This window comes from Rhinichthys klamathensis, unplaced genomic scaffold (assembly GCF_029890125.1).
Source record: "Rhinichthys klamathensis goyatoka isolate OS25496 unplaced genomic scaffold, OSU_Roscu_1.1 h1tg000438l_1, whole genome shotgun sequence".
NCBI classification, from domain to species: domain Eukaryota; kingdom Metazoa; phylum Chordata; class Actinopteri; order Cypriniformes; family Leuciscidae; genus Rhinichthys; species Rhinichthys klamathensis.
In genome coordinates this window covers 866,776-880,597 of record NW_026606934.1, presented here as the reverse complement: position 1 = coordinate 880,597, position 13,822 = coordinate 866,776, and the positions used below count along the sequence as shown (strand labels likewise).

Sequence of the window (13,822 nt, the reverse complement as noted above, 5' to 3'; positions counted from 1 at the left end):
TGCTAAAACAGGGGTTTCGTGACACTTTAACGTTCACCATTAAACTACTTTTATTGTTTGCCACATGGTGAAATTAGTGACAAGACAAATGGGGAAAATATTCGTAATGATAAAAAATAAAATGGTAACACATACAACAATAAATACTGTTAAATAAATATTACGTGTAAAACAACCAGTTTTTTAGTTTCATTATATACTGTTATAGTAAATATTTTGAATTAATTAAACTAAATGAGACTAGCTGAAATAAAACGCTTGTATATATATATGTGTGTGTGTGTGTATATATATATATATATATATATACTAGGGCTGGGTATTGACACAAATTTCACAATTCGATTCGATTTCGATTCACAAGCTTGCAATTCGATTCAATATTGATTATTTTGGATATCAGGTACAATACATGGCAAATTTTCTCAAGGAAAACAAATCTCTTAACTAATGCTGTAAACTATGGGAGTCAGTTGTAGCCTACTAGGAGAGCAATATAATATTGAAGGTAAAAATTTACTGATTTGTAGCGATACAAACACTTAAATTACACTTATTTATTTTTATAATAAGAAAGTTATTTTGAAATATAAACATTTAAATGGTGGCTGTCATAAAAACCAGATTTATTCAAACATGCATTAAATATTGAAGAACATTAAAAATTATAATGAATATGTAATATGGTGCATATATTTAGCAAAATGCTCCTCTTTAGAGTACATTTTTCTCGCTGATTAACGAGTTTATGGTCACATGGTTTTTCTGAGGTAAATGTGATGTTACATGACATTGTTTATGAGCTGTTTTACTAACGAGAATCGATTAATATCGAGAAATCGATATTTTTTTACCCAGCCCTAATATACACACACAATATATATATATATATATATATATGTATGTTTATTTTATTTCGAGCAATGGAATTTTTTTTGATAACCCTGTATTTAGCAGCATTAATTAATCTAGGTTAAGGTTAATTCTAAATAGACATATTTAACATTTTAAGTTACAATTACATTAACTAATGCATTATAAAGAAACATTGAACAATACTGCATTCATAATAACAACAACTAACATCCACCTAGATTCTGTAAATGCTGTAAAATATTGATGTTTATAGTTGGTTCATGATTCCCAATGTATTAATGAAGTGAATCCTATTTTAAAGTGTTACCATTTTACATGTTAATGAATCTTAATACATCATGAATGGTGTGAACAGGATTATAGTTTAATAGGAATGTATTGCCATGACAATATCTTCCGCAGAATGCGTTTAGACAAAAATAGACCGCAGCAGAACGCATTCAACTTCCATTACGTGATGCATCTGCAAGTGTGACACAAATATTGCAATGGAAAATAATAAAGCCTGTTTAATAACAAAAAATATCCATTAGGATTTAATTGGATGGATCGTTGCATTAGTATTTATTATTGGCTTATATTATTTAAAATATTAGATTTCATTGCATTTTAATGAAATATCATGCAATGCATTTCTCGTCATGCACTAATAAATCCTAATCTTGCACAAAGAGACTAAATGCATTAATTTAGGGAGTAAATGGGGTCGGTTTTGAGCAGATTTACCACATGCCTGTGTGGATTGTTAACGTCCTGCCAGTTCAACTAGCGCGCACAATAAGACTTCTTGTCCCTTTGCAATAACTGAAAATAGCCGTGCAAACATTCAGGCGCTGGTCGCTCTGCACTAAAAGCCTCTGAAAGCTTCGGTCCGAGCACCTGTCGACAGCTTGTGCCAGGCTGTGCATTAGTGTCGTGTCACACACAGAAGCCGCTTCCCACTGCTTCACTCCACCTGCGAACATTTAGTGCGTCTGTGTGAAACAGACCATCATCGGGTTGCTATGGGAACTGAAAAACAGATACTGCAACTGCAGGGTTGGAGAAATGGGCGAATGGCACAGTGTAAAAATAAAACACAAATCATGTCATTTTTACAGAATAATTCTGTTAAAACAATAAAAATGGCAACACATTTAGTGTGTGTGTGTGTGTATTTATATATATATATATATACATGAAATGGAAAAAAATGATTCAAAATAACCATATAAATATGGTTATTTTGAGAATTTTTCCACAATATTTCTACTGTCTTTTTTTTTTCATCAAATATCCTTGGTGAGATATCCTTCAAAAAACACGAAAATCAAGGGAAAAACCAACAAATCATCTTATTTACAGTGAAAGACTGAGTGACACTTTTCGTTTTATTAATCATGTTTCTTGTTATCAGGTAAGTACATTACGTTTTTTTTTTCTATTTATATAATATATAACAAAAAAATTGTATCGGTAAATCCAACAGCCCTTTTCTGCTGAAATCACTAAGTCACACTGCAACTAAAACCTGCATTACCTTAAACATATACTGAGAATAACTGTAATAACGCAGGTTTTAAAGTTCATCACAAGTTGCTTTTCCACAAGCTGTGGTAATTACTAATATATAGAAGATGGACAAAACACCATAACACACAACACTAAAATAATGCAATAAACCTTCATTCAAAAACATATGATGTTACAAAAACACTAAGAAACATGATTATTAAAATATAAAAACATCAAATGTGAAGTGCCACTCGGTTTTATTTATGAGATGATTTGACTTTATTCATTTTTTCATGTTTTTGAAATATCTCACCGAGGGTATTTGATCAAAAATACAGTAGAAATATTGTGGAAAAAAAATACGTTTTAAAATAACCATTTTCAATTTGAATGTCATAACCTGTAATTCCTGTGATCAAAGCTGTCACATGATCCTTCAGAAATCATATTAATATGATGATTTTATGCTCGAGACACATTTATGATTATTATCAGTGTCAAATAACAGTTGCAGCATGTATTACTACTGTACCATTATCAGGGATGCATGATACATCGGCCACCATATTAGTATCGGCCAATATATGTTCATTTTTAATGTTTTTACTGTTACTTTTGTTCAGTTTAATGCATCTTCGCTGAATACACTGTAAAAAATGATTTTGTGGATTTACATCCATGTAATTTACATGAAAAAGTTAGTTCAGGCAATAATTAAAAAAATTAAGTAAATTCCATATCAGTACTGAATTCAAGCGAGTAGAAATGAAAGCGTAAATATCAACTTAATAAAATTAAGTAAAAATTACTCAACTTTTCTGATACTGGGGTTCCCATCATGCACTGGACCTTGAATAATTAATGAGGTTGATTTTTTTTTTTTCACTGGTTTCCAGCTGTATTTACACTGTTTTATCACTGCTTCTGTTGTTAGGATTATAGTAACTTGCCATTTTGTGACATTTCGAGTAAATTTTCTGCTCAAAATGACACATTCAAACACAAAAACAATCCATCAAATGTTACCGTCATTGTGTATTTTCTACCAAGTATTGAGGTCTTTGCATTCACATAATGTTCAACATCTGACATGTAGTATCAATTAAAGCACATACTGGTATAATTCAATATTATTGTTTGAGTGAAATGTAATGCAAAGGAAATTTCAACTAAATTGATATTACTCAACCTTACACTAGCCAAGTTAAAATTTCTTATTTTCTTTGTTCCTTTCACTTGACTAGATTAAGTAAAGTTTACTTAATTCCATATTCCAAGTAAATTTAACTTAAATATTTCTAATTAAAGCTACTGATAAATATGTTTAGGTTTTTACTTGGCAAATCGTTGTAAATTTACTAGCATTTTCTGAGTGAAAAAGTTGCCTAGCTTTTTTCAAGTAAATCCTACTCCAATTGTTGTTCAGTGTAAAAGGTGTATTTAACAGAAGTTTACCCTAAAATGACACAATGTAAGGTTAGATAATAGTTTTTCCCTGTATAGAATAAGGCAACTTACAGTAAACAGGTTTTTACAGTGCGCTGAATTAGCATAATTCATAAATACTCCTCATTCACAACGATAGCATCAGTCAGGGCAATAAGAAGCTGACAGGTAAAAGCGATTGCTCTCATGGCATCTCACACAGAGGACACGATATTGTGGCACAAGCAGCGATGGATGTTTCTGTGCTGCACCCTAATTATTATTCCCATCACTTATTAAAGGAGGCAGATTTGCTGCACTGAGCAATGCTTGGGATGCTCCTTAATGCCTCATCCATATTTACAGGGCAGATACGGGAAGATGCAAACGTCAACTTCTCCAAAAGGTCTCTAATAGGTCCTTTCCCTCTGTTTTTTCTCTCCCTCTCCTTCTCTTATTCAGCTATAGACCTTTTGTATGGTGGAATATATTGCTTTGTGTGCCAAGACTACATTTACGACAAAGACATGGAGCAGATTGCCAAAGAAGAACAAAGAAAAGCCTGGAAATTGCAAGGTTGGTTCCTCTGTGGTTCAGCTTGGCCTGTGGCGTAAGAGGCCAGTCGTTCGGAAAATTAATATTCGAAACTGTTGTGTCGCGAGCCACGGGACGGCAAGAGTGTGTGTTTGGTTTGAGCTAATCTTTCATTATTTTCTTAAGCTTGCTATTGAATCTGCACAAGTGTGTAGCGTAATGCTAAAATAGATTGGCGTTTGCTTTGCTGTTGTTTGCAAGGCCTCGAAATAATAGCATGCTAGTTTAGTTTTCAGGCTTGCATTGACGTCATCACTGTAAAGCTTTTTCAAACCTTAACATTTCTAATGTGCAAAGTTTATGAAATCTAAAAAGTCTGCATGCAGAATGAATAATTTGTGTTAATCATGCTAGCAATGTGTCAAATCGTGTCAGCAACATGGCAATCATTAATAGTAGAATTAATAACAACATGTTAATTCTGTTTTCTATTTGAAAATATAGTAAAATGTAATTTATTCCTGTGATCAAAGCTGCATTTCCAGCATCATTACTCCAGTCTTCAGTGTCACATGATCCACAAGGCCTCAAAATAATAGCATGCTAGTTTAGTTTTCAGGCTTGCATTGACATCATCACTGTAAAGCTTTTTCAAACCTTACTTTTTTTAATGTGCAAGGTTTATGAAATCCAAAAAGTCTGCATGCAGACTTTTAAAATAATTTGTTAACTGTGTTAAAACATGCTAGCAACATGTTAAATCAAGCTAGCAACATCTTAATCACGTTAGCTACATGATAATCATTTTAACAACATGTTAATGCTGTTTTCTATGTGAATATATAGTAAACTGTAATTTATTCCTGTGATCAAAGCTGAATTTTCAGCATCATTACTCCAGTCTTCAGTGTCACATGATCCTTCAGAGATGATTTGATGCGCAAGAAACATTTATTATTATTCATACATGGAAACCATGATACATTTATTTTTCAGGATTCTTTGATGAATCGAAAGTTCAAAAGAACATCATGTATTTACAAAATCTTTAATTCTGTTTAATGCAGTCTTGTGTATATTTATGTATGAAATATAATGTGCAAATTCCCTAAACCGCCAGGTATCGGAGAGAAATACTCGATGTGGGAGCCTACGAAGCGAGAGCTGGAGTTGCTGCGACACAACCCCAAACGAAGGAAAATCACAGCAAACTGCACCATTGGTAAGAGCTTCATTTCCCACAGGCCACATTTCTGAAACTCTGTTCAATAACACAGCAGCTGATCAGGCCTCTGCCAAAACTCATCTGTATAAAACCAGTGGGTTCAAATGATTTTCTAGTAGTCAAATGTCTAGAGACTGCAGTTTTGCACCGGAGCCAAGACCACTCTTTGTTTCTTGGCCATCAGTTTCGACACTTTCCATCTATTTTTTTCTTTCTGTTTGCATGCCATGGCGCAGGGAGAATAAAGCGGAGATATGGACTCTAGCCATTAGAGAAATAATGTTTCCTCTCCCTTTTCTCATTTTCGCCTGTTTCCCCTCAGTCAGAGGTCTGGCGGTGGAGTAATGGTGTTAAATATCTGCACCACAGGCCCAGCGTAGGCGCTAAACGCTAGCCTCTCTCACACCCAGAGAAACGCACTAATGCGATTAGCCGTATGAGAGCCGGAGCTCCCATTGATCATTTAGGACATAATATGGGCCGTGTATGATGAATTCAGATGGATATTGTGCGAGATTGCTGTTGGTTTACAGACTGTAGGCGTCCGATGACACAACGAATCACGACACGACAGCTTTCGGCTTCATTAAAGACGCGCTAATCAGCTTGATGCTACACTTCAGCAACTGTAAAATTAAGTTAAATCTCAATAGCGGAAAAATTTTGCACTTTTACATCAATTAGTGTTGGGAGCTGAGAGCTCTTTTTTATTTATATATATATATATATACAAAAACACCATAACTGATGTTAAATATAACACACAGGAATGCGTTGTAGTTAGATTCCCAAACAAGTGACTCTTTTGAGTTCCTTGTAGTGGATTGAAAATGTACTGGGAGACCAATGTAAGCCAACTGACTCCTGAACGCATGACTCTTTTGAGCTGGTCCTTTTTAGTGATTCATACACAAAGTGGGAAACAAGTGACTCTTTTGAGCTCTGAGTTGGTTCTTTGTAGCAAATCAAAAACATAAAGCATCACCAGAGGAGTCCAGTTCTTGAGCAAATGACTCTTTTGAACTAGTTCTTTTTAGTGAATTAAAGACGCACCGCGTGACCAGTGTTTATAAAACCAATTCCTGAATGGATGACTCTTTTGAACTGGTTCTTTTTAGCGAATCAGAAATCTACAGCACAACCAGAGGATTTAGATTCTTAAGCAAATGACTCTTGAGTCAGTTATTTTTTTAGTGAATTGATAACATACAGTGTGACCCATGTAATTCAGCTGACTCCTGAACAAATGACTCTTTTGAGCTGGTCCGTTTTAGTGATTCATAGTATACACAAAGTGGGAAACAAGTGACTCTTTTGAGATCTGAGTTGATTCTTTGTAGCAAATCAAAAACATAAAGCACCACCAGAGGAGTCCAGTTCTTGAGCAAATGACTCTTTTGAACTAGTTCTTTTTAGTGAATCAAAGACGCACCACGTGACCAGTGTTTATAAAACCAATTCCTGAATGGATGACTCTTTTGAACTGGTTCTTTTTAGTGAATCAAAGACGCACCGCGTGCCCAGTGTTTATAAAACCAATTCCTGAATGGATGACTCTTTTGAGCTGGTTCTTTTTAGCAAATCAGAAACCTACAGCACAACCAGAGGATTTAGATTCTCAAGCAAATGACTCTTTCGAGTCAGTTCTTTTTTAGTGAATTGAAAACATACAGTGTGACCCGTGTAATTCAACTGACTCCTGAACAAATGACTCTTTTGAGCTGGTTCTTTATAGTGAATCAAAAACAAAGCACAACCAGAGTAGTCCAGTTCTCAAGCAAGTGAGAATCAGCGTCAAAAGCTCATTTTTGAATCAGCGTTTTACACATGATCCAAATGATTCCCGACTCTTTTCAGGTGGTTATTTTTAGTGAATCAAACACGCATAGCTTACAAAACTTACTGTGTGAATTGTGAGTTTCACAGCACAACAAAACAATCACAATTATCAATTTTTTTTTACTTTTTTTTTTTTACTAAATTTAGGCTATCCATCTATTATCTGAAATTCTATCAAATATTTCTCAAAAATACAGAAGAATCATTAAACGAACCGGAATCATTAAGTTACTTAGCATGAGCTGTTTTTATGCATTGCTATCGTGTTGCAGGCGATGCACAGTTTAATTCCGCTGTATATGTCATGCATGTAGTTTCGATGTCCGGCGTAGAAGTGACTGAAGCGGAGGCGTTGTCAGCTGTGATGTGCTGTGTGTTGATCAGGCGTGTGTATGATGTTCAATCACTCGTGTGCATTAATAATATATTAGTACTTGAAAGTGCCACAGGAGACGCCGGATGACCTCTCTCTCTCTCTCTCTCTCTCTCTCTCTCTCTCTCTCTCTCTCTCTCTCTCTCTCTCTCTCTCTCTCTCTCTCTCTCTCTGAGAGAGATAGAAAGGTATATATATAGAAAGAGAGATAGAAAGGTGTATATATATATATATAAAGAGAGATGCAGAGTTAAATAGATATATATATATATATATATATATACCTTTCTATCTCTCTTTCTATATATATACCTTTCTATCTCTCTCAGAGAGATAAAAGAGAGCTAGATATATATATATATATATATATATATATATAGAAAGAGATAGAGAGGTAGATTTATATCTATTTATAGCTTTCTATCTCTCTTTCTATATATATCTATCTACCTCTCTCTCTCTTTATATATATATCTACCTTTCTATCTCTCTTTATTTATATATATATATATATACCTTTCTATCTTTCTTTCTATATATATCTATCTCTCTTTATATATATATATATATATATAGCTTTCTATCTCTCTTTCTATATATATCTATCTACCTCTCTATCTCTCTTTATATATATATATATATATTTATACCTTTCTATCTCTCTTTCTATATATATCTATCTCTCTTTATATATATATATATATAGGTTTCTATCTCTCTTTATATATATATATATATATTTATACCTTTCTATCTCTCTTTCTATATATATCTATCTACCTCTCTCTCTCTTTATATATATATCTACCTTTCTATCTCTCTTTATTTATATATATATATATATATACCTTTCTATCTTTCTTTCTATATATATCTATCTCTCTTTATATATATATATATATATAGGTTTCTATCTCTCTTTATATATATATATATATCTACCTTTCTATCTCTCTTTATTTATATATATATATATATATTTATACCTTTCTATCTCTCTTTCTATAGATATCTATCTACCTCTCTCTCTCTTTATATATATATATATACCTTTCTATCTCTCTTTATTTATATATATATATATATATATATATATATACCTTTCTATCTTTCTTTCTATATATATCTATCTCTCTTTATATATATATATAGCTTTCTATCTCTCTTTCTATATATATCTATCTACCTCTCTATCTCTCTTTATATATATATATCTATCCTTTCTATCTCTCTTTATTTATATATATGTATATCTACCTCTCTATCTCTCTATCCAGGTTTTCTCACTGTTGGCCTTTCTGCAGGGCTACTTGTTTCGGTCCCGTCTGTTTCTCCTCGTCCTTCATCCATAGACTGTAAAATAATATGATCGTAGTGTGTGTGACGTCACCCGTTGTGTTTCTGAAGAGCATTTCTGAAGCCCAAAGTGAGCGGAGCCGGCCGTCGCCATCTTGGCCGCGCGTCACTCCCGGATAAACGATGATGTGCCGCGAGGCGGATTAGCTGAGCTGACGCTAACACACAGCAGACAAGCGGCTAGCAGTGACATCAGCGGCAATCCACCTGTCACTCAAGCGGCCACGCCCTTAATTATGCAGAACTTTAAGGCTTAATATTTAAACGGATGAGTTTAAAAAATGCACCCCCTCACAGTCGTCATGAAGAGCAAAATTAGCTATATAGACCAAACCACTTTTTTGCACCAGACTGCCTGTCTCTAGTGGCCAGTCGATGAATTGCAGTTTAAGTCGATTCGAGAGAGACTGGAAGGTTACCGCTTGCCTTCATTATAACTGAACCCTGAGAAGTGAGATGGGGATTTTGACAACCGTGTCTGTATTTGACCATTCAGCCGCAAAGAGAGATGTATTCGGTCTTCTCACTTATTCTACACCGAAAGTGCTTTCTTTGCTATTTTTGGCCGAATAATTGGTGCATCCCTAGTTTTCACACGGTTGGCCTTTCTGCAGCGCTGCTTGTTCTGGTCCCGTCTCTTTCTCCCCGTCCTCTGTTTAACTGGACTCTGAGCTCGCGTGAGGAGCGGATGTCTGAGCGCTGTAGGTTTGGATCCGGGCCAGTGGGAGGCGTTTAGCCACCCTGTGTGAGCGCACGTCTGTCTGCTCGTCTCAAAGCTCGCGGGCCTGTGACCCGTCGTCAGCACCGCAGGGAAGAGACTCGATCTGACGGACAAGAGAGCCTGCTGGGGTTTAACTTCTGTGGTTATACACTTCAGATTGAGACGAGGCCATTTACCTTGTGAAAATGGATTGTTTGCTCAATTTGAACCACTTGCTCTAGTCAAGTCAAGTCTCCTTCATTTATACAGCGCTTTTAACAATATAGACTGTTTCAAAGCAGCTTTACAGTGATAATAGGAGATTACAGTAACAGATTGTTTTGGCTTTACAGCAGCGCTAGAATAAAGTTATTGTCCAGATAAAGTTAGTTTTGAATGATTCACTTTCGTTGCAAAGATCATTAGTTATTAACTTACGCCGTTTTAACTGAAAACACGATGTTGAAAAAAAAAAGCCGTTTTTACGAGCAGTCAAAGAAACGCTCACTTTATCTACTAAATTAGTGCCCTTATGTCGTTTTAAAACATTTAACTTTTCATACAAGGTTATATATTAATTTAGTTTTTTTTTACCTGCAATATGCTCTTTATGCGCTCCGACCGTTCATCCGTACAACAGCAGTGTTTGGTACTCGAGAACGCAAACCTTGAAATAATTTCCAAGGTGTTTGTGTTTTTTTTTTTTTTTTAAGTTATCTCCACGTAAACTTCAAAAACGCGAATCTGTGAAAATGCTGATGGTGTGCACATGCGCATGACGTGTTTAGTCTATAGGTATGCGCATTTAAATATATATATGTGCGCAAGCGTGTAGTCTTACTAGAATACTACTACATTCTCTAAAACACTGAGAACGACAACGCAACCAGAGAAGTCAGATTCTCACGCAAATGACTCTTTTGAGCCGGTTCTTTGTAGCGAATCATAAACGCAGCGTGACCGGTGAGATCAAACCGATTCCTGAATAGATGACTCTTTTGAGCTGCTTGTTTTAGTAAATCATGCACAAAACTCAAGCAGTGTTGACATATCACCAATCCCAAATAAATGACTCATTTGAGCTCGTTCTTTTTAGTGAATCAAAAACAACCAGAGTCGTTTGATTCCCAAACAAGTGACTCTTTTGAGTTCCTTGTAGTGGATTGAAAACATACTGGGAGACCAATGTAAGCCAGCTGACTCCTGAACGCATGACTCTTTTGAGCTGGTCCGTTTTAGTGATTCATACACAAAGTGGGAAACAAGTGACTCTTTTGAGTTCCTTGTAGTGGATTGAAAACATACTGGGAGACCAATGTAAGCCAGCTGACTCCTGAACGCATGACTCTTTTGAGCTGGTCCGTTTTAGTGATTCATACACAAAGTGGGAAACAAGTGACTCTTTTGAGCTCTGAGTTGATTCTTTGTAGCAAATCAAAAAAACAAAGAGTCCCCCCGTTCTTGAGCAAATGACTCTTTTGAACTAGTTCTTTTTAGTGAATACACCATCTCTAAACACTGAGAACGACTTGCTTTTGTTTTATAACAATTGTATGCCCTTTTATATATATTTTTTTATTCTTTTATATATGCATGTTACCTCCTAAACTGGTTACTATGTAACCTCTAGGTGAGTGCACTTTTTTTAAATAGTATTTTAATTAATTTTACTCATTCGTTTTGTTGTTGTTTATGAATAATTTTTAAAAAATAAAATTGGCAAACAGGAAATGGAAAGTAAATGAACTTATTATTAATAATATTTTATGAATAATATGCATTTTATGGTGATAAATGTAAATAAAAAAGGGTAAATGAAGAAAATAATTTATAAATAATAAAGTACTAATACAAAATGGTCATAACAGAAGTTAATGCAAAGTAAATTAATAAAATGTTGATGTTTTTGATGTTATATTTATTATTTATAATAATTTATTATTAAGTAAACCATACATAATAATAATAATTAAAATAATAATAATAATTAAAACATCACAATAATAATAATGTTAGCAAAACATATTGCTTATTCACTTACTTTATATCTACTCTCACAAAAAAAGTTAAATTATAAATTATATATAATCAATTATTAAAGGTGCTCTAAGCGATGTCGCGCGTTTTTTAGGCCAAAACATTTTTTGTCACATACAGCAAACATCTCCTCACTATCCGCTGGCTGCCTGTCCCCTGAACACACTGTAAAGAAACGCGATCTCTGTAGACAGCCCATGCTTCACAAACAGCAACAAAAACAAACTGCAGCGACCCGCTCCCCGAAACATAACAAACTGTTCCAGCCAATGACCGACAAGAAGGGTGTGGGGGTGTGGTTTGGGGGGTTAGTGTGCGGATGAGGAGGAGGGAGGGTCTAGCTAGCCTCCGTTTTGTTTGACAATACTTTAAACGTCAACAAGAAGTGACGTCACCCAGGATCGCTTAGAGAACCTTTAATAATAAAATAATGTATAAGTTTTAAACTAAAAACTTAGCTTATTTCAAAACCATTGCTGGTGATGAATCTCTTATTGTGTCCATCCTTAATTTTAATGCTCTCTGTACTTTCGATCTCCTCTTTCAGGATTGAGGGGTTTAATAAACCTTGGGAACACATGCTTTATGAACTGTATCGTTCAGGCTCTCACACACACTCCGCTGCTGAGGGATTTCTTCCTGTCCGACAGACACAAGTGTGAGATGCAGTCCAACTCTTGCCTCGTGTGTGAAATGTCTCAGCTCTTTCAGGAGGTGAGAGCTACACACACACGCACACACACCCCCCACACACACACATATACATACATATATATATATATACACACACACACACACACACACACACACACACACACACACACACACACACACACACACACATACCCACACTCACAAACAAACACTTACTCACACACACATATACCCACACTCACAAACAAACACTTAAACACACACACACACACATATACACTTATAATGTCTCAGCTCTTTCAGGAGGTGAGAGCTTTACACACACACGCGTGCACACACACACACACACACATATACCCACACTCACAAACAAACACTTACTCACACACACATATACCCACACTCACAAACAAACACTTAAACACACACACACACATATACACTTATAATGTCTCAGCTCTTTCAGGAGGTGAGAGCTTTACACACACACACGCGTGCACACACACACACACACATATACCCACACACATATACCCACACTCATAAACAAACACTTACACACACACACACACACACACACACACACACACACACACACACACACACACACACACACACACACACACACACACTCATATACCCCCCCCCCCCCACCCCACCCCACACACACACATATGTATACTAACACTCAGACACACACACTTACATACACACTCATATACTAACTCACAGACATGCACTCAGACACACACACTCACTCACTCACACTCACTCATATATATACACACACACACACACACACACACACTCACTCACTCACTCACTCACTCACACTCATACATACACACACACACACACACACACACACACACACAACACAGCCAGAGTAATCAGATTATCAAGCAAATTACTCTTTTGAGCTGGTTCAGCGTCACATGATCCTTCAGAAATCATTCTAATATGCTGATTTGCTGCTTAAGTAGTTTAATGTTACCAAAGATTTCTTTCTTTTCATCACACAATCCTGAACACACAGTTTTATCACAGCTTCCACAAACTTATGAAGCAGCACAACTGTTTTCAATATTGATAATAATAATCATAAATGTTTCTTGATCATCAAATCATCATATCAGAGTGATTTCTGAAGGATCATGTGACACTGAACACTGGAGTAATGATGCTGAAAATACAGCTTTGATCACAGGAATAAATTACACTTTACTATATATTCACATAGAACACATTTATTTTCAATTGCAATAATATATTGCATTTTTTACTGTATTTGATCATGTAGTGTGTCACT

The 13,822-nt window shown here is 35.3% G+C and overlaps 1 protein-coding gene across 4 annotated transcripts in view; it reads left to right on the top strand.

The window, feature by feature from the left end:
* usp22 (ubiquitin specific peptidase 22) overlaps positions 1 to 13,822 on the top strand; it is a 57,516-nt gene that overhangs the window by 31,590 nt on the left and 12,104 nt on the right. For all 4 annotated transcript variants that reach the window (XM_056236101.1, XM_056236104.1, XM_056236103.1 and 1 more), the window contains 3 exons: positions 4,258 to 4,371; positions 5,450 to 5,551; positions 12,407 to 12,573. In XM_056236101.1, the coding sequence (XP_056092076.1) occupies positions 4,258 to 4,371; positions 5,450 to 5,551; positions 12,407 to 12,573 (383 nt within the window). The remainder of the gene's footprint in view (positions 1 to 4,257; positions 4,372 to 5,449; positions 5,552 to 12,406; positions 12,574 to 13,822) is intronic.